The 24,490-nt window shown below is 40.8% G+C and overlaps 1 protein-coding gene across 1 annotated transcript; it reads right to left on the reverse strand.

Moving 5' to 3' along the window:
• Positions 1 to 159: 159 nt before the first annotated feature.
• LOC117515184 (metalloreductase STEAP2-like) lies at positions 160 to 19,010 on the reverse strand. Its single transcript, XM_034175658.1, has 4 exons — positions 18,738 to 19,010; positions 18,014 to 18,541; positions 13,434 to 13,598; positions 160 to 1,326 (listed from the first exon to the last, which is right to left on the reverse strand). Exons 1-4 carry the CDS (start codon positions 18,990 to 18,992, stop codon positions 1,048 to 1,050), a joined length of 1,227 nt encoding a protein of 408 aa, XP_034031549.1. The 5' UTR covers positions 18,993 to 19,010; the 3' UTR covers positions 160 to 1,047.
• Positions 19,011 to 24,490: the final 5,480 nt, after the last annotated feature.

Genomic DNA, 24,490 nt, shown 5'->3' on the forward strand with positions numbered 1-24,490 from the left:
AAAGGAGAAGTGCTCACTATCACAGATTTAGACTGGTTTGTGAACAATATTTGAGGGAAATGGTGATATTGTGTATGTGGAAAAAGTTTTAGATCTTTGAGTTAATCTCATACAAAATGGGAGCAAAACCAAAAGTGTTGCATTTATATTTTTGTTGAGTGTATATAGCGCCAAATCACAACAAACAGTTGCCCCAAGGCGCTTTATATTGTAAGGCAATGGTGTGGTGGAAATTACATTTACAAGGCCAATAGTGCCCGTAGTTAAAGAATCACCCATCTGCAACTGTCCAAAGACCACGTTAAGACAGAAAACACTCACATTTTAACAACCAGAAATCATAGGATTATTTTTTTTAATGGCTCAATCAAAGGCCTTCAGAGCTCAACTGTTACTTATACATATTCAAGTTCCCTGTAGTCAGTCTCTGGTGTGACCGCAGCTCATCCTTTACACAAATCATTTCACAGAAGTCATAATCTACACATGATAACACCCAACTGACAGAGGGAGCGGCTTCAAGCTGGCATCTGTTGGTGTTTGTGACATCATAGAAGCGCTCAAAAATTTTCAAAAAAATAAGTTTCAAAGAAAAGCTCATGAGAGAAGTTTGCATAAGAATTTTTAACTTGGCTCTTCCTTTGTATTTTTTTTTTTAAGAGAAAAAAAAAGTGATTTCAGAGTTATTTCATATTGACAGATGATCACACAAGCTCCACCCTCTTCCGTCGGTTGAGATAATGGCAGCAGAGAAACGTGCAGATAACACCCACATAAACTGTTACATCACTGTTTTGACCAAATGTACATCATGACGTGTGTGTAGACTTTGTAGGAAATGTGACAGTAATTATTGTAACAGTAGCTTATAAAAATAAATCTATCCGTTAATGGCTGCTTTAGCTCTGGCTTGACAGGTGAAAAGTAACAATAAATATTTTACACAGAAAAACTGCCATCATACATTAATAGTGCAAAAATAAAAGAAAAACACAGGACATCTACACTTTTGTTCAAACTGTACTGTTCACACCATCAGCACGCGTCTCACACATTGCTGACGTCCTCTCGTGTCTCGTCAGCTAGCAGGGTGAAGTGGACGTGGCGACTTTTCTCCCAGCCACGGCGGATCTGCCTGAGGCGTCGGGACATGCAGGGTAAGAGAAGAACCAGGCGGCCCATCAGAACCACCAATGGGAGGAGCAAGGCCAGGACAAAAGTGGGCGGCAGGTGGAAGTGGTACTGGGCAGAATTAAAGGCGCGGTCCCACCCGAACAGCAGTGTGTGGAACGTGGCCATGGACAAGGCGCAGTAACCCAGTGTGGCCTGTAGGAGGGGAGACAAACACTGGCTGACAACATTTCTGTCCACTGAAACATCATGTTTATCCCCCGCCAGGCATAAAGCCACAGGAGGGATCTTGTGTCCATCGTTCACGTGTTTTGTGCAAGATAATGCACAATATTTAATTGATTTTCACCAATTTTAGCTAAAAAGATCTAAAAGGGGTATCTCAGAAAAGTTCCAATTTCAGCATGGTCACATTTCTCCAAAAGCCTTTGCAGAACCACTGTAACTAAACACAGGATTGATTTTTAAGAGGATTGACTATTATCCACTAGCAGCCATAAGTTCCTTAATCATCAACATCTGGCTCATTTTCATATCCCTACGATAACCAAACAAGAAAAAAATAACAGCAGGTTGACATACTCTAAATTACTAGCATTTCAAACCAAAAGTGGTAGTGTGGCTCGCTCCCGCAACACGGCCCATTTTTCCTTTCAAATACAGTTTCAGAAGGTAAAAGACGCACTTCAGTAAATAATCTAATTTAATTGACCAAATTACTGGCAGGGTTGCAGTCTGCAACAGTGCCTCCTCGTGTAAATGTATCTGCATTTTAATACACTTTAGAAAAAAGGGACATTCTTTTAAAGCTGCAGTGTGTAGGATTTCAGGGTGTTTATAAGCAAAAATGGAATACAGTATTCATAACCATCTGTTCATTAGTGTATGTAGCAAAAGTCGCCTAAACAGTCATCATATAAACTGAACATTCGCATGCACTGGACAAGTGCAAAAGTCCCAATGCTTTTGTATGGTTTTCCATGTAACAAACACCGTATATTATGGATTTTTTTCCTCACATCGGACAAAACGTCCGGTCCGATCGCAATGCATTTCCATTAAAAGCCCTTCACATATATAGGACATAACAGTCTGGACGTGCCCAGGAACAGAGATACGAAATGATCAGCACTGACACTTGTCAATTCCAGGAAAGTGGGTACTGTATTTCCGTGATTAAAAGACCTGATGATGGCCATTATTTTTTTCAAACTTAAACAAAGCAGGGTGTAATTCAAGTCCGGTGATTATTTACAAAATGCTGTTTGTTGCCTGCACTGTAATATGGTGTTAAGTTACAAACATATCCCTGGGTGTGACAAACCAAACCGGTTTAGATCACAGCCCTCTGCGTGGCTGCGAACCCTCCCCGGAGCCTGACATACACCTGCTAAACAACAGACTGTGATTTGTCACAAATCACAGGCGGCTGTGATATGTCACTTTTACATTTTCACTCCTTCCTCTCCCATCATATTTTAAAAGTTGTTGCACTGTGGCTGCCCAATTACATTTCAATCATGGATCAAATATGTTTGGCAGAAAAGTCCACAAATATGAACAACTTTACAACACAGAGTCTGAAAAAGATGCTCAAATGACCCACAGTTCATGGAGGAAAATTGTACGTAACGTACTAGGTCTGTTAGAAAAGTATCCGACCTTTTAATTTTTTTTCAAAAACCATATGGATTTGAATCACGTGTGATTGCGTCAGACAAGCTTGAACCCTCGTGCGCATGCGTGAGTTTTTTCACGCCTGTCGGTTGCATCATTCGCCTGTGAGCAGGCTTTGAGTGAGGTGTGGTGCAGCCCTCTCGTCTATTTTTTATTGCAATAAATCTCTGAACGATTTGGAGCTTTGCTGCATCAAGTTTTTTTCCAGAAACTGTGAGAGACCTCCAGGTGGACACCGTTCGAAAAATGAATATGGCTTTCAGGGACGATTTTATGGGGATTAAACAGATTACGGGGTGTTACTGCCGCTTTAAGGACGGCCCACAACTGCTGAGAGCGCGGCGCGCTGCCAGCCCCATTGACAGGCTGACACCCCGCTGGAACAACCAGATCATTTCCAACGTGAAGACTTTGTTGATCCGGGACCTTGTCTGACTTTCACAAAAAGGCAGAAGATGTGGACATCAGCACTTTTTCCGGCACATTCCACCGTTACAGGAGTTTTTTTCATGGAAAGAAAAGCGGAGGGATGCGCCACGGAGCCGTTCATTACGCGGGACAAAACCACCTCGGTGTTGGTCTCTCAGGACGGCTTTCAGGTGGATTTCAGACGGATTCCGGTTGCTTTCCAGTCGTGTGAATATCCGATTGTGATTGTGCATGAGCTGAACATGCCAGAACATGTCCCGTGAGGCTTCATCACAGCGTTGCTTTGCGCCGAGCGGCTGCACTGTGACACGCGGAACTCCTCCGCACGTCTGTCTTAATGTGCCGGAAAAATGCTGATGTCCACGTCTTTTCACAATTCCTGTGCTAGTCAGATGACATACTGGATCAAGACAGCGTCCAGTTTAAAAATGAACGGCACATTTCACTGTTACAGGAGTTTTTGTCATGGAAAGAGAAGCTGCTCCACCGCGCGTCGCGGTGCAGCCGCTCGGCGCAAAGCAACGCCGTGATGAAGCCTCACGGGACATGTTCTCGCATGTCCAGCTCATGCACAATCACAATCGAATATTCACACGACTGGAAAGCAAACGGAATCCGTCTGAAATCCACCTGAAAACCGTCTTGTGAGACCAACACCGAGGTGGTTTTGTCCCGCATAATGAACGGAGCCGTGGCGCGTCCCTCCGCTTTTCTTTCCATGAAAAAAACTCCTGTAACGATGGAATGTGCCGGAAAAAGTGCTGATGTCCACATCTTCTGCCTTTTTGTGAAAGTCAGACGAAGTCCCGGATCAACAAAGCCTTCACGCTGGAAATGATCTGGTTGTTCCAGCGGGGTCTGAGCCTGTCGATGGGGGCTGGGAGCGCGCTGCGCTCTCAGCAGTTGTGGGCTGTCCTTAAAGCGGCAGTAACACCCTGTAATCTGTTTAATCCCCATAAAATCGTCCCTGAAAGCCATATTAATTTGTCGAACGGTGTCCACCTGGAGGTCTCTCACAGTTTCTGGAAAAAAAATTGATGCAGAAAAGCTCCAAATCCTTCAGACATTTATTCGCAATAAAAAATAGACGAGAGGGGTGGACCACACCTCACTCAAAGCCTGCTCACAGGCGAATGACGCAACCGACAGGCATGAAAAAACTCACGCATGCGCACAAGGGTTCAAGCTTGTCTGACGCAATCACACGTGATTCAAATCCATATGGTTTTTGAAAAAAATAATAAGGTTGGATACTTTTCTAACAGACCTCGTATTGTTGGTTTGGAGGTTGATGATTGTATAAAGAAGTGGAGCTCGTTGACGGACAAATTAATCCAGAAAAGCTGCTGTTCCTGCGACAAATTGCACAAAGATGCGATGGAGAACTTTAAAAGGGTCACACGTATGTCGACGTCATTGCATGGCCATGGAGTTACTTACACAGTTACAGAAGCATAAATCAGGCTTCAGGATTTTAAAGTACCACTCCGCAGCGGACTTAAAAAAAAAAAAAAAAAAAAGTCTGTCTGGACACATCCAAGTCTCGGCTGTCGTGATTGTTTTTTGTTTTTGTAATGACTGTTTTTCTGTGCTATGGTTTTTTTTTTTTTGCTCTCCAGTGGTGCTGCGGGAGTTCAACGCAGCAGCAATGGAGGTTTTTCTTTTCCCAAGTCTTTCCTTGTGTGTGCTTTTATATGTGTTCATGTACCGGACCGGCTTACGTGTGTTGTTGTTTGTTAAGTGTGTCATGAGGCCGGTCAAGGTTTGCTCAGCCCTGCTCGTGACCTAGGGCAGGGCTATACATCTGGAGCTGGGTCCCCAGGCGCCAAAAAAGGCGACCTTTGCTCCTAACTGGCAATTAGGATGGGTAAAAATGCAGTAAACACGTTTCATTGTGCAGGGAACATGTTCCTATGTGCATATGACAAACGTTTGAGTCCTTGAATCCTTGACTACAGCAGATTTTGTCCATTTTAGACAGATAACAGATTTCAATTGTAATGGACAAAATTCACTGGTCCACCTGAATCCATTATATGCAAGTTTTCCTGTATTACCTGCAACAATGACTGTTTTAATAAGCTTAGAATGAGCCCTTTATATCTACATGGGAGTGGGCCTCCCACATGGAGGTCACCGTGTTGAGAATAGAGCCCAAACAATTACATCGGTTTGCTGATTTATTGGCCGTTATGAGGTACTTGCAGATAAATTGGTATCATCATTTATAACTGCCGATAAGGCCATTAACAAGAAATAGATGGAAGATCAATGATGTCATGGAATCATTCATCGTTCAGCGTGGCCCTCGTCACTGACTGTAATTTTTAAAAGAACGCATTGAAAAGCTCCCACTGAACTTATTTTTTCCTCCTAAAGACTAACCTAAACATTTGCAAATCCACATTTGTATACATTCACTCCACCTTCCTACCACAAGCAGCAGCATGACACCACCGAGCTAATTACAAAAGTTGTTTTATGTGAGTTGGTGTAAGATGTCATGAATGGAATGTTCGCTGAATGACGCTGCTTATGATGATGTTAAATCTGTACACAGCAAAAGAAAGAAGAAAAGAAAAGAAAGCGAAAGAGAGAAAATATTGAAGGCTGTTTGGCATAGCCACCCAATGAGAAGGGCAAGAGATGTGATTAAATTCAAAAACAAATGTTGACATTTACACTAATCACATGGTAGAGAAAATCACCTGCACCCGATGATGCAGCTCTGTGCCTCACTAGATACTGTGAGGAAAGTAAGTATTTGAACACCCTACGATTTTGCAAGTTCTCCCACTTAGAAATCATGGAGGGGTCTGAAATTTTCATCAGTGCATGTCCACTGTGAGAGACAATCTTATAAAAAAAAAAAAAAAAAAAAAAAAAAAAAAATCCGGAAATTACAATGTCTGATTTTTTTATTTATTTATTAGGTGTTCAAATAATTATTTGCAGCAGTAACATACTACCAACCAGCAAGAATTCTGGCTCACACAGACCTGTTAATTTTTCTTTAAGAAGCCCTCTTATTCTGCACTCTTTAACTGTATTAACTGCACCTGTTTGAACTTGTTACCTGTATAAAAGACACCTGTTCACACACACAATCACACTCCAACCTGTCCACCATAGCCAAGACCTAAGAGCTGTCTAAGGACACCAGGGACAAAACTGCAGACCTGCACAAGGCTGGGATGAACTACCGGACAACAGACAAGCAGCTTGGTAGAAAACAACAACTGTTCTGATTATTTATTAGAAAGTGGAAGAAACACAAGATGACTGTCAATCTCCCTCGGTCTGGGATTCCATGCAAGATCTCACTTTATGGGGTAAGGATGACTCTGAGAAAGCTCAGAACTACACAGGAGGACCTGGTCAATGACCCGAAGAGAGCTGGGACCACAGTCACAAAGATTACATGAGTAACACATGATGCTGTCATGGTTTAAAATCCTGCAGGGCAGCAAGGTCCCCCTGCTCAAGCCAGCACATGTCCACGCCCGTTTGAAGTTCACCAGTGACCATCTGGATGATCCAGATGAGGCATGGGAGAAGGTCATGTGGTCAGATGAGACCAGAATAGAGCTTTTTGGAATCAATTCCACTTACCATGTTTAGAGGATGAGAACCCCAAGAAAACCATCCCAACCGTGAAGCATGGGGGTGGAAACATCATACTCTGGGGGTACTCTTCTGCAAAGGGGACAGGACGACTGCACCATATTGAAGGGAGGATGGATGGGGTCATGTATTGTGAGATTTTGGCAAACAACCTCCTTCCCTCAGTAAGAGCAGTGAAGATGGGTCATGGCTGGGTCTTCTAGCATGACAATGACCCCAAACACACAGCCAGGGCAACTAAGGAGGAGCTCCATAAAAAGCATTTCAAGGTCCTGGAGTGGCCTAGCCAGTCTCCAGACCTGAACTCAATAGAAAATCTTTGGAGGGAGCTGAAACTCCAAACCTGAAAGATCTGGAGAAGATCTGTATGGGGGAGTGGACCCCTGCTGCAGTGTGTGAAAACCTGGTGAAAAACTACAGGAAACCTCTTTAATTGCAAACAAAGGCTACTGTACCAAATATTAACATTGATTTTCACAGGTGTTCAAATACTTATTTGCAGCAGTAACATACAAATAAATTATATATAAAAAAAAACATAAAAAAAAAACACACATACATTGTGATTTCCGGATTTTTTTTAGATTATGTCTCACAGTGGACATGTACCTAAGATGAAAATTTCAGACCCCTCCATGATTTCTAAGTGGGAGAACTTGTAAAATCGCAGGGTGTTCAAATAATTATTTTCATCAGTGTATGTATATTTTGAAGATGGAAGCATTTCCAAGTCCATCCACGACTAACGTGCTTTGAACCTTTTAACCATCTGAGTGATGCATAACATCAAACATAAAATAACAAAATAATAAAATACCAAATTCCCATCATATTTAACTTTAAATGGCTCACGTTGTGGCTCTTACAATAGAAAATATGAAAAAAGTTGAATTACTGTGCATCCAGTAAGTATTCACAGCACTTCACTTTGTCCACATTTTGTCATGTTACAGCTTCATTCCAAATGGATGAAATTAATTTTTTCCCCCTCAAAATTCTACACAAAATATCCCATAATGACAATGTGAAAAGAAAAAAAAAAACAAACAAAAAAAAAAGCTTGAGACATTTGCAAATATATTAAAAAGAAAAAAACTATGCAATCACATATACATACAGTAGTGTTCAGAATAATAGTAGTGCTATGTGACTAAAAAGATTAATCCAGGTTTTGAGTATATTTCTTATTGTTACATGGGAAACAAGGTACCAGTAGATTCAGTAGATTCTCACAATCCAACAAGACCAAGCATTCATGATATGCACACTCTTAAGGCTATGAATTGGGCTATTAGTTAAAAAAAAAAAAAAAGTAGAAAAGGGGTTGTTCACAGTAATAATAGTGTGGCATTCAGTCAGTGAGTTCGTCAATTTTGTGGAACAAACTGGTGTGAATCAGGTGTCCCCTATTTAAGGATGAAGCCAGCACCTGTTGAACATGCTTTTCTCTTTGAAAGCCTAAGGAAAATGGGACGTTCAAGACATTGTTCAGAAGAACAGCGTAGTTTGATTAAAAAGTTGATTGGAGAGGGGAAAAATACGCAGGTGCAAAAAAATTATAGGCTGTTCATCTACAATGATCTCCAATGCTTTAAAATGGACCAAAAAAAAAAAAAACAGACGCGTGGAAGAAAACGGAAAACAACCATCAAAATGGATAGAAGAATAACCAGAATGGCAAAGGCTCACCCATTGATCAAAGACAATCTGGAGTTACCTGTAAGTGCTGTGACAGTTAGAAGACGCCTGTGTGAAGCTAATTTATTTGCAAGAATCCCCCGCAAAGTCCCTCTGTTAAATAAAAGACATGCAGAAGAGGTTACAATCTGCCAAAGAACACATCAACTGGCCTAAAGAGAAATGGAGGAATATTTTGTGGACTGATGAGAGTAAAATTGTTCTTTTTGGGTCCAAGGGCCGCAGACAGTTTGTGAGACGACCCCCAAACTCTGAATTCAAGCCACAGTTCACAGTGAAGCATGGTGGTGCAAGAATCATGATATGGGCATGTTTCTCCTACTATAGTGTTGGGCCTATATATCACATACCAGGTATCATGGATCAGTTTGGATATGTCAAAATACTTGAAGAGGTCATGTTGCCTAATGCTGAAGAGGACATGCCCTTCAAATGGGTGTTTCAACAAGACAATGACCCCAAGCACACTAGTAAATGAGCAAAATCATAATAGTTTGAGTTTGTAGCGTCAACAGCAGATGCTACTATTATTGTGAACACCCCCTTTTCTACTTTTTTTTTTTTTTACTAATAGCCCAATTTCATAGCCTTAAGAGTGTGCATATCATGAATGCTTGGTCTTGTTGGATTTGTGAGAATCTACTGAATCTACTGGTACCTTGTTTCCCATGTAACAATAAGAAATATACTCAAAACCTGGATTAATCCTTTTAGTCACATAGCACTACTATTATTCTGAACACTACTGTAAGTATTCACAGCCTTTACTATGAGGCTCAAAATTGAGCTCAGGTGCATCATGTTTCCACTGATCATCCTTGAGATGTTTCTACAGCTTAATTGGAGTTCACCTGGAGTAAATTCAGTTGATTGGACATGATTTGAAAAGACACCTGTCTACATATAAAGTCCCACAGCTAACAGTGCATGTCAGAGTACAAACCAAGCATGAAGTCAAAGGAATTGTCTGTAGACCTCTGACAGAATTGTCTTGTGGCACAAATCTGGGGAAGGGTACAGAAACATTTTTGCTGCTTTGAAGGTCCCAATGAGCACAGTGGCCTCCATCATCAAGAAATTTGGATCCAGCCGGACTCTTCCTAGAGCTGGCCACCTGTCTAAACTGAATGATGGCTTCAGAACAACTCTGTGAATGTCCTTGAGTGGCCCAGCCAAAGCCCAAACCTGAATTTGACTGAACATCTTTGGAGAGATCTGAAAATGGCTGTGCACCAATGCTCCCCATCCAATCTGATACAGCTTGAGAAGTGCTATGGACTTTCATAGCTTCTTTGTGACCTGCATACCCTCACATCTACAGCTAAACAGTGAACGTGTTCAACAAAATATTAATATAACCAAAAGTAATAGTCATGCAAACTCTAAAAATGTTTGTTTTTTTTTTGTTTTTTTTTTGCAGGAATTTAATTTTCCATTTAAGTGACTCTTCTTGAGATGATGGCACTTCGGCCAGTCCAGCTCAGTGCTCATTAGCTCTCAGTGTTACAGGCTACTGAAGACCCCGAGGAGGCACACTGGCCTGACTCGTGACCTGAATGAACCACACTGGTGCATTCTGTGCATGTGGATGTCATATAACTACAGGGCCCTCTAATTACATAAACATCCTAGAGGTGATCTGGGTCAGGGCCAGGAGTTATAAATAGTCTCTTCTCTTCTAGGCAACAGAGCAGCTGGGACCAGTGGACGTTAATTATGACAACTTCTTATCCCCGTGCTTGCGAACTATTTAAATGAACCGCTATTCACTTTTACACAAGTATTTTTACTGACTGAAAATGAACAGAAACCATACAACGGGACAGGAGGACATCACAGTAAAACAACCAGCAACAAACAACCTTCCCTTCAAAAAATTCAAAAGCATCCTGCACACATACACAAAATCCTGCACACATACACAAAGTACCTGTGAACTATTTGAACAGTTTAAGTTCAAACAGCAAATAATGATTTTCATAATCTGTCTTTTGGCAGCACGTGGCTTAGTGGTTAGCACTGTTGCCTCACAGCACGAAGGTCGTGGGTTCAATTCCCGTGGCCTTTCTGTGTGGAGTTTGCATGTTCTCCCCGTGTTTGCGTGGGTTTCCTCCGGGTGCTCCGTTTTCCTCCCACATCCAAAGACATGCGGGGTTAGGTGGATTGGAATCTTTAAAATTGTCCGTAGGTGTGTGTGTGGGTGTGTCTGTGTTGTGTGTCTATTTGTGGCCCTGCGACAGACTGGCGTCCTGTCCTGGGTGTACCCCGCCTCGCACTCTATGACTGCTGGGATAGGCTCCAGCCCCCTGCAACCCTTAATTGTCTTCCTGCGACCGTGAGGCAGTCTGAGTCCGTGGACATTTTTAAGTCAACACTCAAAACCTATTTTTATTCTCTTTCTTATGGATAGTTTTTATTTTTTGTTTATCTTTTACTTCTGTTTTATTTATGTATTTGAATTTTTTTTTATTCATTTCTAATTATTTATTCAATTTTATGTTGACTTGTTTTATGTAAGGCGCCTGGAGACGGCTTTTGCTGTGATTTGGTGCATTATAAGCTAATTAAATTAAATTAATTGGACTAAGCAGTAAGAAGATGAATGAATGAATAATCTGTCTTACATAAAAGCCTGGCTTAGTTTACAATGAATAAACAAATTTTCGTATCCATCCATCCATCCATCCATCAAGTATCAAAAAAACTCCTCACTTGATACCAATTTTCAATAGCCAAGCCAAGTTCAGCATCTGTGAGCCCATTTAAGCAGGTTTGTACCAGGACCAAAGAATGATTAGTTGTCTAACATGCAAAATGAGCAAATATTTGCACAAAAAAAAGTTTATCAGTATCTTGTGTATATATATATATATATATACACACACACACACACTCAACAAAAAGTGGCCTTTTATTGTGGGCAGTCTAAGGCACACCTGTGCACTAATCATGGTGTCTAATCAGCATCTTGGTATGGCACACCTGTGAGGTGGGATGGATTATCTCAGCAAAGGAGAAGTGCTCACTATCACAGATTTCGACTGGTTTGTGAACAATATTTGAGGGAAATGGTGATATTGTGTATGTGGAAAAAGTTTTAGATCTTTGAGTTCATCTCATACAAAATGGGAGCAAAACCAAAAGTGTTGCGTTTATATATATCACACACACAACACACACACACACACACACACACCACACACACACACACACACACACACCACACACACACCACACACGTGGCCCTGCGATACACAGGCATCCTGTCCAGGGTGTACCTGGCCTCACACCTTATGACTACTGGGATAGGCAACAGCCCCCCCCCCCCCCCCCCCCCACAGTAAGTGGGTTATAGACAAAGAATAACCATGTTGATGTACTGGATTCCAACGGTGTGATTTAAAGTTTTTTTTTCTGCACCCTGTAGTTCCAGAGTTATGTTTTCCCTGCAGGGGTACCCACTCTGTGAGTGCTATAGTTTATTAATAATCTAAACCACCATGTTGATGCCCTGATTCCAACAGTATACTTAAATTGTTTCTATGAAAACACTTAAAACTTGGCAACTACAGGTTCGGGGGATCAAAGTACATGGTGGTAAAAGGCAGCAGAGGGAAAAAAAAACAAAAAAAAAAAACAGGGTTAGCACCCTCTACCACCAGGCTGCCCTTTAAGTTTAACATTACAGTTCTTGATGATTTTTGCAATGTTCATCAAAAGCCACATGATCAAAGGTTCAAGGTTGTGGGACTGAACCCGTGAATCAGCCATGGCCCACAGGTTTAGTCCCATGTTACAGGTTGGTTGCTCGAGAGGAGGAAATCCATTAAGTCCATGTACTCTGCTGTGATGAAAACTAAGAACTTTGTTTATCCTGAGGTTCTGCAAAATTAGCCAGCGAGATGTCCACATACTGGCTTATTATTCTTCACTGGGGTGAAGCTGGGTAGCTCTGACAGCATAAAGCGAACATCATTAACTAGCAAAAACAACGCTGTAGTTTCCACAACTGTTAATAAAAAAAGTTCTCATTTTCAAACTTGTTCCTGAAATGTAATCAGTGATTCCATTCCACCTTCCCACCCACACCCAACCCCTTTCCTGAGACACACACAGTGATTGTAAACGTTGCAAAACGTTTGGACCTAGCCTAAGCGCTACAGTTAGCTTCAGGTACTTCAAATGGGTCTAAGTGGAATTATGCCATGCAGCATGCCCAGCACATATTTGACAAGGAAGAGAAGCATGATGCTTCAACATATGGGTATAAACAAGCACACAGATCGGGACAAACACGTGACTAATCTCATGGCCACTGAATTCATTTCAAGGAAAGAAATAAGAATGGGGGATGGCAGTTCCAGCAGCTCAGACTTCAAGTCTGGAAAAACAGACACGATGATGGGGAAGTGGAGCAGGTGAGATGAGTGTTTACTGAGTCACAGCACTCCTGATAATGATAAAAATATAAGGCAGCTTGCAGGAGCACAAACAGTGTATTGGGGGACTGCAACCCCAGCTGAGCATGTACAGTGTGTGACATGCACGTGAATATGCATCAATTTACAGTACAGTAATAGTTACAGTAACCCAAAAGGGACATACATACTCCACTTTTCACATTTTGCTGTGTTGATGGAAGTAAGAAGAAGAAAAAAAAAAAAAAAAATCAGACCGGCAACAGCATAATGCAATTTGCAACATCACCACTACGTGACACCAAATCACACACACACACACACACTGTAGCTTCAAGAAATACATCATTAAGCAGGGTCAGATTTGTTTTTGCTGATTTTTTGTTTTTGCCTATCTTGATACAGTATCCCATATCATTTTTCTAACATTTTTTTTTTTAATCTATCATCTCGTACCTGTACAAAGCTGAATTCTCTCCAGTTGATGTTGTTGGCTACTGATGGCAGTGAGGTGACAGCCAGCAGAGAGAGCAGCCCGAGGGCCATGATGCCCACAGATACGTACAGCTCCATCCTCCAAACCTCCTCGTCAATCCACGAGTTCTCCACCTTGTCCTTCACCTGTCAGATGAGTCCAACAATATCGAACTGCTTATTTTTCAAAGAAAAGTCCTTTGTCTTCAACTTTGGAAGAAGCCTACAGTGATACTCTGCAAAATAGGGTTGGGATGACTAATGAAAATCATAAGTCAACGAGTCGGGTACCATTAATCAGACTAGTTGACAACTAAATTTGACATTGAGTGAATTAAGCCAAATTTGAATGTTCATGATGAAACTCAAATGTGACATTTATTTTAACAAATAAGCACAAAATCATAAATACAAACAGCACTGGCATGAGGACAATACCTGCCTTCATTTACTATAGTGCAGCAGATAACAGAATATTCACAGAGGAATCCTTCAAATCCAGTTACAAGCACCAAAGTTTGACTGTGTATATATTTTGGTACATACAAGGTCTATTAGAAAAGTAGCCAACCTTATTTTTTTCAAAAACCATATGGATTTGTGATTGCGTCAGACAAGCTTGAACCCTCGTGTGCATGAGTGAGTTTTTCCACGCCTGTCGGTTGCGTTCATTCGCCTGTGAGCAGGCTTTGAGTGAGGAGTGGTCACCCCCTCGGCGGATTTTCATTGTCAGGAAATGGCGGAATGATTTGGGCTTTTTTTTTTCCATCAGAATTTTTTCAGAAACTGTTAGAGACTGGCAGCTGGAAACCATTAGAAAAATGTATAAATAATATTATAATATAATATATTATATTATATATATATATATTATATTATAAAATAATAAGGTCGGATACTTTTCTAATAGACCTCGTATTTTAGAAAAATAACGTTAGCCATGTGAATTTTCAGTTTCAGGGGGCCAAGTAGGGTCAAAAAATGTTCCAATCAAATTGAAAGCTATACCACATTATGTGTCTGATCACAAAGATTCCAAAAAGGTATAGTTTGGACTATCTGTGACTGAATGTTCTGGAGTTATGGGTAAAACAGCATGCATGGCGACAAAGATCACTTTCAGTTTGTACAGGGGTCAAAAGTTGCCCCAATTGTGGTAAAACATGATGCAAATTATTGGTTGAGTTAGTAGGATTTTAAAAAGGAATAGTTTGCGCCATGTGTCATACGTAGTTATCACGTTAAGGGGTAACATATGTCACATGTCATAAAATCCAATGGACGTCAACATTGTTTGACCTTTACTTTGGAGACCAAACATTCAACACAGTCAGAACTATTCCATTTGTTAATCCTATTAGTTCAATCAATAATTTGCATCACATTTTACCAAAACTGCAGCAACTTTAACTTTTGACCCCTGTACAAACTGAAACTGACCTTTGTCACCATTCTTGCCATTTTACCCCATAACATTCAGTTATAGATAGTCCAAACTATACCTTTTTGGAATCATTGTCATCAGATACATAATGTGGTATCACTTTCAATATGATTGGAACATTTTTTTTATTTTTTTTATTTTGACCCTGTGCAATTCTTCAATTGACCCCTACTTGGCCCCCTATTGAAAATTCAAATGGCTAATGTTATTTTTCTACAGTATGTCCCAAAAGGTATACACAGTCAAATTTTGGTGCTTGTAACCAAATGTGAATGATTCTTACATTTATCTGCTGTACTACTAGGCATAGACTACCCGTTTGAGCTGCTGGATTGAGCTGAACTTTTATCACGGTGAGTTGACATGAAGCAGCGGTGCACAATCCCGACGGAGTCACACAAGCTTAGTTTTGTGTTCATTTGCTCAGCGCTTCTCATTGATAATAATGGATTTTAAAGCGATGCATGCCACATTTGCAAACATGATGTGAAAGGTCCTTTAAGATTAAAAATTGTATTCACACTCTATTGGAATGCCATAACATATGTTAACTTTAAATCATATTTCTCTGATGAATTCAGTTTAAAACAAAGTAAATGACCCAAACTGTTCATACTTGACCATTCACTGAATCCTCACATTTTCTGGGTTTTGTTCTCTCATACTTCCTCTGAGGAACTACAAAAAACTACAGACTTTTTCCAAACATGAACCTGCATTCCTACCTCACAGAGGTCAGTTACACACTGAATGTAGCTACAGCTACAAGTTGAGACAGCAGCACTTGAGATTATACAGATGAGCTGGTGCACATGTACTGTGAAATTAATAAATATGAGAAACTATAGATGATGCTAATTTCTGCTGCTCAAATGTATCTGACAAGTCACTGCTGGGGATGTGTGTGTGTTTTTAAATTTGCTTCCCTGGAATGGGTGTGACTCAAAGTTGCCTTAAATTTGACCTCTTTTGCTGCAGTTGCTTCCCATTTGCAGAGTCCATTACAGTGTGCAGGAATGTGACACGATATTTATCTACATTTACAAAAACTATTTGATTACTTGCTATAGTATGTTACACTCAACAAAAATATAAACGCAACACATTTGGTTTTGCTCCCATTTTGTATGAGATGAACTCAAAGATCTAAAACTTTTTCCACATACACAATATCACCATTTCCCTCAAATATTGTTCATAAACCAGTCTAAATCTGTGATAGTGAGCACTTCTCCTTTGCTGAGATAATCCATCCCACCTCACAGGTGTGCCATATCAAGATGCTGATTAGACACCATGATTAGTGCACAGGTGTGCCTTAGACTGTCCACAATAAAAGGCCACTCTGAAAGGTACAGTTTTGTTTTATTGGAGGGGGATACCAGTCAGTATCTGGTGTGACCACCATTTGCCTCATGCAGTGCAACACATCTCCTTCGCATAGAGTTGATCAGGTTGTCAATTGTGGCCTGTGGAATGTTGGTCCACTCCTCTTCAATGGCTGTGCGAAGTTGCTGGATATTGGCAGGAACTGGTACACGCTGTCGTATACGCCGGTCCAGAGCATCCCAAACATGCTCAATGGGTGACATGTCTGGTGAGTATGCCGGCCATGCAAGAACTGGGACATTTTCAGCTTCCAAGAATTGTGTACAGATCCTTGCAACATGGGGTCTTGCATTATCCTGCTGCAACATGAGGTGATGTTCTTGGATGTATGGCACAACAATAGGCCTCAGGATCTCATCACGGTATCTCTGTGCATTCAAAATGCCATCAATAAAATGCACCTTCTTCGTCCATAACAGACGCCTGCCCATACCATAACCCCACCGCCACCATGGCCACTCGATCCACAACATTGACATCAGAAAACCGCTCACCCACACGACGTCACACACGCTGTCTGCCATCTGCCCTGAACAGTGTGAACCGGGATTCATCCGTGAAGAGAACACCTCTCCAATGTGCCAAACGCCAGCGAATGTGAGCATTTGCCCACTCAAGTCGGTTACGATGACGAACTGGGGTCAGGTCGAGACCCCGATGAGGACGAGCATGCAGATGAGCTTCCCTGAGATGGTTTCTGACAGTTTGTGCAGAAATTCTTTGGTTATGCAAACCGATTGTTTCAGCAGCTGTTTGAGTGGCTGGTCTCAGACGATCTTGGAGGTGAACATGCTGGATGTGGAGGTCCTGGGCTGGTGTGGTTACACGTGGTCTGCGGTTGTGAGGCTGGTTGGATGTACTGCCAAATTCTCTGAAACGCCTTTGGAGACGGCTTATGGTAGAGAAATGAACATTCAATACACGAACAACAGCTCTGGTTGACATTCCTGCTGTCAGCATGCCAATTGCATGCTCCCTCAAATCTTGCGACATCTGTGGCATTGTGCTGTGTGATAAAACTGCACCTTTCAGAGTGGCCTTTTATTGTGGGCAGTCTAAGGCACACGTGCACTAATCATGGTGTCTAATCAGCATCTTGATATGGCACACCTGTGAGGTGGGATGGATTATCTCAGCAAAGGAGAAGTGCTCACTATCACAGATTTAGACTGGTTTGTGAACAATATTTGAGGGAAACGGTGATATTGTGTATGTGGAAAAAGTTTTAGATCTTTGAGTTCATCTCATACAAAATGGGAGCAAAATCAAAAGTGTTGCATTTATATTTTTGTTGAGTGTAAATTAGGTTTCTTGATTTTGTTTTGTTTTTTGGCACACTGCTGCTTGCATGTTTGTGTTTTTGAAATTTTAGTTCAGGGCTCAATTTATACTTTGCATTAGTTATCATGGCTATATGTATATGTATAATTTTTTTTTTGTTAAAGCGCTAGGTGTTCACAAGCTTTTACTTCTGCTTACACCCTTTCGGGCGCATGGGTGCATTGTCGGATTATTTTCTTTCTTTCTTTGTGTGTTTTTTTTTTTGTTGTTGTTGTCTTGGATCTGTGTGTGCCAAATAAATTAATTCATCTGTGGGATGCAATGCTGATGCCCCCAAATGGAAGATGGGTATGATTATCAGCCAAGAAATTTAAAGAGGTAACATAGCACTCAACTGGAGAATATTACAAGATCTACCAAGCACACATCCATCATCTGATTGTCTCACCTGTTTAAAAGCAGCGTTGAGTAGTTTGAAGCGGGCCGACTTCCGCAGGGGAAGGCACAGACTGTAGAGGGTGTGTAGCACTGCACAAAAGAAGCTGCACAGTCCTAATTGCTTTCTCCTGGTCAACCACTGGTCCAACCAAGCTGGGAAGCGTTTGTACTTCGTGCCCTGCCACAGCTGGAGGTAAGCGGCGCACAAACCGGGCACGTAGACGAGCCCGAGCATCACAAGGGCTACACAAGGGAGAGTGACGTTGACGACCTCGATGGGCATTTTGTAGAAGACGTTCTTCTGTGTCATGACATAGGGGTGCAAGACTTCATGTACAAAGTTGTACAGGTAGAAGAAAAGAAACAGGACCACAGTGCAAAGGATAGGGACTCGCCAGGATGGAAAGAGATATAGCGGAAGGTTCTCCACCTCCAATGAGGAGGAGAGCAGGCCCATATCAACAGGAATGAAGCCCATGGTGTGGCACAGTTGCACAACAAAACTCTTTGCTTTGCTGTTGTTGCTGCACACAAATACCTGGAGGAATGATGACATAAATCAATTCAGTGGTGTTGGGAAAACAGTCTAGATTCCATTTCAAGAGCATCCCTACTCTAGTTTTCTCTCTTCCACTTTCCTACCAGCTGTTTTTGTTCAGATTTCCCTGATGTTAACAGCAAATGAACTCAGGAACAAACATGCACTGTCCTACTCGGATGTTGATGTATCCTACCTGTCTGCTTCCATCGCGAGGTCCAGCCTGGAGCGTCCAGGCTGATATCGTGTTAAATCCTTTGACCACAACGCTCTCCGGAAACCAGTCTGCCAGCTGTTCCGCATTTGATGGCCCGTCACGGTTGAGCCGTAATCCGTTGCTCACGTCCACCAGTGTTTTTCCAGCTAGCGCCTGTTTCAGATCTACCAACGTGGAGTAGTGTTCGGGGTGCACAGCAACAAAGATCACATCTGCCTGACTGGCTGCCTCCATCTGAGATGTGACCTGCAAGACAGCCACATTTAAACCAGGGGTTTCAAAATGCTGGCTATGGTTAAGATTCATCTCAAGGCTTCACATCCTTGTTCACCACTTTTCACATTAATTACAGAATTGAATCACTTTGAAGTTAAAACATTTTTAATTAACCCTTTTCCCCCCTATGGCGTATTTATGAGAGAACAAGTTCACTTAAGTTTGAGATGCCTGCTTTATAGAAAGAGGACTATAACATTAGCCACATACATGGTTTAAAATAATCAGTAATCATTACAATTCAAAGCAGTGAGGCTGGTCAGTAAGTATTTGGACAGTGACAATTTTTGCAATTTTGCATCTCTAGTGCAGCAGATAAGCAAATTAATTGTGCAAATTTGTGACAAAGGCATGAAATTTGGCACACACATTCTAAATCAAAGTTTATTTTCAGACATGAAGTATCCTGGAGCTGGCTCCTAATGACCTACAGGGGTCAATGAAGACTTACTTGCACAGGGGTCAAAACTGAAAAGTTCTCCAATCAAATTTGGAAAGCAAATTATTTGTCTGATCATAAATATTCCTAAAAGGTGTAGGGTCATTTTTCAATTTTGTCCCCTATAATTATTATGCATTGACCCCTGTAGGTCATTACAGGTCAGCTCCATGATACATCCACAGCTGAAAATAAACTTAATGCCATATACTAATACACCTAAAAATTTGGTGTTTTTAAAAAAATCACAAAATGCACAATACCTTCTATATATGGGCTTAACTGCTAAACTACCACAATGGTGACAAAATGAAAAAGTCAAGATGTGCTTGTAGTCTAAACATTTAGCTTCAATTCAACCAGTTATTAAAGACATCACATAAAACATTTAGGAATTACAGCCATTTTTATAGACAACATTTTTGAGGCCATATTAAACCTAACTGTTAATACAAATCACTTTTACAGCTAGTTTTCTTTTGACAACTCAGGTGATGGATACATGAACATTGGCAGGTCGTTAAACATAATTTGGACGTCATTACTTGACACTTATTATTAAGACATACAAACAATATGGTACAGAATTATAAATACGTTAGGAGGCAGTTCTCCAAAACTCAAGTTTTTGGTTTTGTTTCCAAAATGGCTAATGCAATATTTTTGTTAAATCACTTGAATTACAGTAAAAAGTGTACAACAAACACAGCTTGATTATTTCTGCTGAACTCCCATTGTGGTGGTGCACAGAAGCAAAAAAATCCCACAAAAATTGTGTCACTGTCCAACTAGCTATGGTCCCGAGTGTAGAAGCTATTTAGTATCGTATGGCGTACTATAAGGCTACCTGTACTTAGTACAGCCTGGTTTGTTGTAACTTCTGCCAATCTTAAGTTCTCCAGATAGTACAGATTTGTAGCTATTTATTCCAGACATTCTTGCATCAACATGGGGAATTTGATTAAGCACGGCTGAGGCTAATCACAGATGATAACCGCAGTTACACTTTAATATGACCCTCCAATCGTTAAATATTCCTCATCAACGTAACAATTTCTGGCAAAAATGGCTGTTATCCATTTTCATGTGGACAAGGGCATAGTATGTAATTGTTATTTGCTTCTCCCTGATGATGGGGAGGGGGTAGCTTCCCGCATCTGTAGCACCACCATGCTCAAATTTCTGGAGAGATCCCTGCCAGTACTGTCCACAATGGGTCAGAGGAGAGTTACTTGAGAGAGTCATGTGGAGTTTAAACATCACAGGGTCTTTATGTGACTTTAAATGGTTAGCAGTGCCCCAAATCATTTTTAAACTCGCCATGGAATCCCACTTCCCCACACCAATATGGACAAGCACTGGTTTAAAAAGATTACATTTAAAAACTATTTCATAAGGGCACAGTTTGCCAGTAAACAATTGTGAATGTGTATCCTACTATAAATTTAAAGCTGTAGGCCTTTTTTTTTGTTTTTTGTTTGTTTTTTGTTTTTATATTTAAGTCATAAAAAGGCTTATCCTTGCACCACTATAATTTTATTCCTTAGCCTTTACATAAGGGATCATAATATGATATTGCTAATATGATCAATATTTGCACTTCCTGTAAACAATTTAGAATTTCAACCCCTGATGGGTAGAAATTCAAGCGACTGGACACCATGACCTCCATTTGGTAGCGACATCATAGATCACGTGGGACTTCCCCCGCTGCTCGTCGAATGCTGGGAAGGACATGGTGACTGCCAGTCAGAATCAAGAAAGGCATTGTGATGTCAGCTGGCATCAAACAAAAAACAAGATGGCGGAAAATGCTCCAAAACATTTATTTCTGTTAAATCTGTTTCTCATATTTTCTAAACGCTAGTGAGAATAAACACTTCTAAATCTAAAAGCGCTATTTTTGAAGCCAGATGTCTGACATAATTGAAAAGACATCCTACGGATGTTAGCGTGCACACCCTGGGAATGCACATTAAGTGAGTGGGTCAGGACAAAGGTAATCTCAAAACGTAAAGCACATGCACACACGCTTCCTCCGTAGTTCATCTGCACGATGGTTAGAAAGAAAAGACGATATACGTCATGGAATTCTCCCAAATAAATATGTCCTCTTTATTAAAACGAGCTGTAATATTGCAGCATGTTACAAAAATAAACCTACATTATAATGCTTGGATTTTGGTAGAACTAAATTTTGTCATTCTGTGAAAATTGAAAGGCCGTACAGCTAAGTTGCAAAAAAATGCATTTGCCAAGAGTCAACATATATCTTGAAATGTTAAAACTGGAATAAAAAATGCACTGTTGCAAACTTTAATGTGGCCCAGCCTCTTCTATAATACTGTTTGTCTAACAGTGTTGAAGGAGAATCAACCTGGGCTCTATTTTTAATTTTTCTGCATGTTATCTTTTTGATTCTTGACGAAAAAATATGAAATAATCAGTACATTGATTTAGAATGCAAACACCACCCGCTATATAATATTACTGGATGGGGCAAGTTAAAAACACAAACAACAATCTGTTGTTTCAGACATTTAATGATTGTTTGATCAACAGTATTGAAGCAAACTGGTAACTAATTTATGCTGCATTTGCCAGGGGAATGCACAGAACTGTATGCATTTATGCATGTCCAACACTCTGGTAGACACACACAAAGACAAATATGCTAAATGGACAACACACACACACATTTTGCACATTGCAAAGATACAATCCTCAATGCGCTGCTAGTAAATCAGCGTGAACTTTTTTGTGCACAGTTTTACCCATGAAAACCTTTTAATTCAAAAGGCCATATTAGAGCTGGGCTGATTGATCCTAATATTGATAATATTGATACCAATGCTGGTACTGATATTGAACGATCCTCGTGTAAAAGATTGATACTCAATCTTCTTTCTCTCTTGCACGCACTGACTGCTGCACACGCAGATTCATCAAAGTCTACTCTCTGTAGAGCAGCGCCGCTGTGTTACACAACACAGAGCAGTGCACCCTTGTATTGTGGTTTGTCAGCCCTCTACCTCAGGAGATTTTGTTTTAAGTTGTGTTGAGTGATATTTTTTTAACAAAAATGTTGATTGTGATAATAAAGTATTTTGTTGTCACGTACAATGTTTGGCGAAATTCTATCGTAGGTCTTTTGGATCCTTTGGATCTATGAAGCTTAAATATGAAAAAGTATCAGTATCGATATCGGCGATACTGGGCCTGTATTTACTTGGTATTGGATCAATACCAAAATTCTCAGTATCGCCCACCTCTACTTTTCTTAGCAGTCTGGTGTCACTGCTGTCCACTGAGGCATTACAAGTCGATTGCTGATGAGTTTGTTTTGCGAGAGTTGAGACACAGCCCTAATTACCTCCGCCAAGGAGGTTATGTTTTCGGTCGCGTCTGTTTGTTGGTTGGTTGGTTGGTTGTTAGCAGGATTACTCAAAAATCCTCAATGGATTTCAATGAAATTTTTACCAGGGTGTAGCTTGGCCTAACGAAGTCATTAAATTCTGGTAATGATCTGGAACACAATCCGGATCCAGTAATTTTTTAATTTAAGGATTCATTATCATTGCAGGATAGGGCCAATTTCAACATTTTTGCATCTAACTTCATGAAGACGGGTCACAAAGGCTGAACAAAAATTAAGTTATGACACACAACAATAATTTAGCATTTGTTTCTCATTATTGAATAAACTTATTGAAAATAAAAAACTTGTGTCGTTCATGCAGTTTCTCTTTATAAATACATTTGCTGAAGATCTAAGGGTTTAACCACTGAATCTGAAACATGATGGTAGATGTGTGAAACGACATGGAATAAGTATCTTTGCCAAAGGGTATTCCATGTGATGTCAGTGACCCTATGGCCTTGACGGAGGTTTGTGCTCTCCGCGTGCTTCTAGTTTCATTTTGCTTTTGTCCTGAGTGAAAAGATGACCCCCGCCCCAGCACATCAAAAATAGTCCAAGTTGAAAAGTCAAAAAGTTGTCTTTGCAATTCATTCTGCAGTTCAATTTTTTAATGAAAATATGGTTTTATCTTTGAGTGATCCTTCTAAAAATAAAAATGAAATAAACCCAGCAGATGTAAACTCCCTACTGGAACCAGCTACAGCCAAAAATTTTAGTTGCAAAATCAAATGTGTTTTTGCACATTTTTGAAGGAATTATTCAGTGACGGTTCCAACTGTGTGACCACTCCCACTTCTTACTGATCCAGGTACAGAATGAGATCCAGAGGCGGTGGAGGAGGTGGAGACTGATGCGGCACCTCCCTGGTCAGACCAGGCAGCACCATGGCTCCATCAGCCACAGTGGATCTCCTCCCACTCAGGTCTCCCTGCTACCATGCTTGCCACTCAGCCCAGCCACAGCCGGGCTCCCTGTAGACACCGTGGAGGTGTGACGGCTGTATTCTCCTGACTGACTCATGAATGGAGACTGATCAGTGCCAATGGACAGTTGCACCTACACGACCTGTGTTTTAAAGGGGAAAAAATGACAGGCCGTGACTTTAGTCCATCTGACCAGCTGTGCGTACTTTGGCAGACGTTATGTAGCATCTCAGGAACTGTTGTAATTTTGGCATTACTGTATTCACAAGATACACTCAACAAAAATATAAATGCAACACTTTTGGTTTTGCTCCCATTTTGTATGAGATGAACTCAAAGATCTAAAACTTTTTCCACATACACAATATCACCATTTCCCTCAAATATTGTTCACAAACCAGTCTAAATCTGTGATAGTGAGCACTTCTCCTTTGCTAAGATAATCCATCCCACCTCACAGGTGTGCCATATCAAGATGCTGATTAGACACCATGATTAGTGCACAGGTGTGCCTTAGACTGTCCACAATAAAAGGCCACTCTGAAAGGTGCAGTTTTGTTTTATTGGGGGGGATACCAGTCAGTATCTGGTGTGACCACCATTTGCCTCATGCAGTGCAACACATCTCGTTCACATAGAGTTGATCAGATTGTCAATTGTGGCCTGTGGAATG

Source organism: Thalassophryne amazonica, chromosome 1 (assembly GCF_902500255.1).
Source record: "Thalassophryne amazonica chromosome 1, fThaAma1.1, whole genome shotgun sequence".
Taxonomy (NCBI): domain Eukaryota; kingdom Metazoa; phylum Chordata; class Actinopteri; order Batrachoidiformes; family Batrachoididae; genus Thalassophryne; species Thalassophryne amazonica.

What these genes read in the sequence shown, in the direction of transcription:
- LOC117515184 (XM_034175658.1), bottom strand. Translation starts at nt 18,992, where the DNA reads ATGGAGGCAGCCAGTCAGGCAGATGTGATCTTTGTTGCTGTGCACCCC. An exon ending in TCAACGCTGCTTTTAAACAG is followed by an intron (nt 13,599 to 18,013) that starts GTGAGACAATCA and finishes CTCATCTGACAG; the next exon opens with GTGAAGGACAAGGTGGAGAA. An exon ending in GAGAATTCAGCTTTGTACAG is followed by an intron (nt 1,327 to 13,433) that starts GTACGAGATGAT and finishes CCCCTCCTACAG; the next exon opens with GCCACACTGGGTTACTGCGC.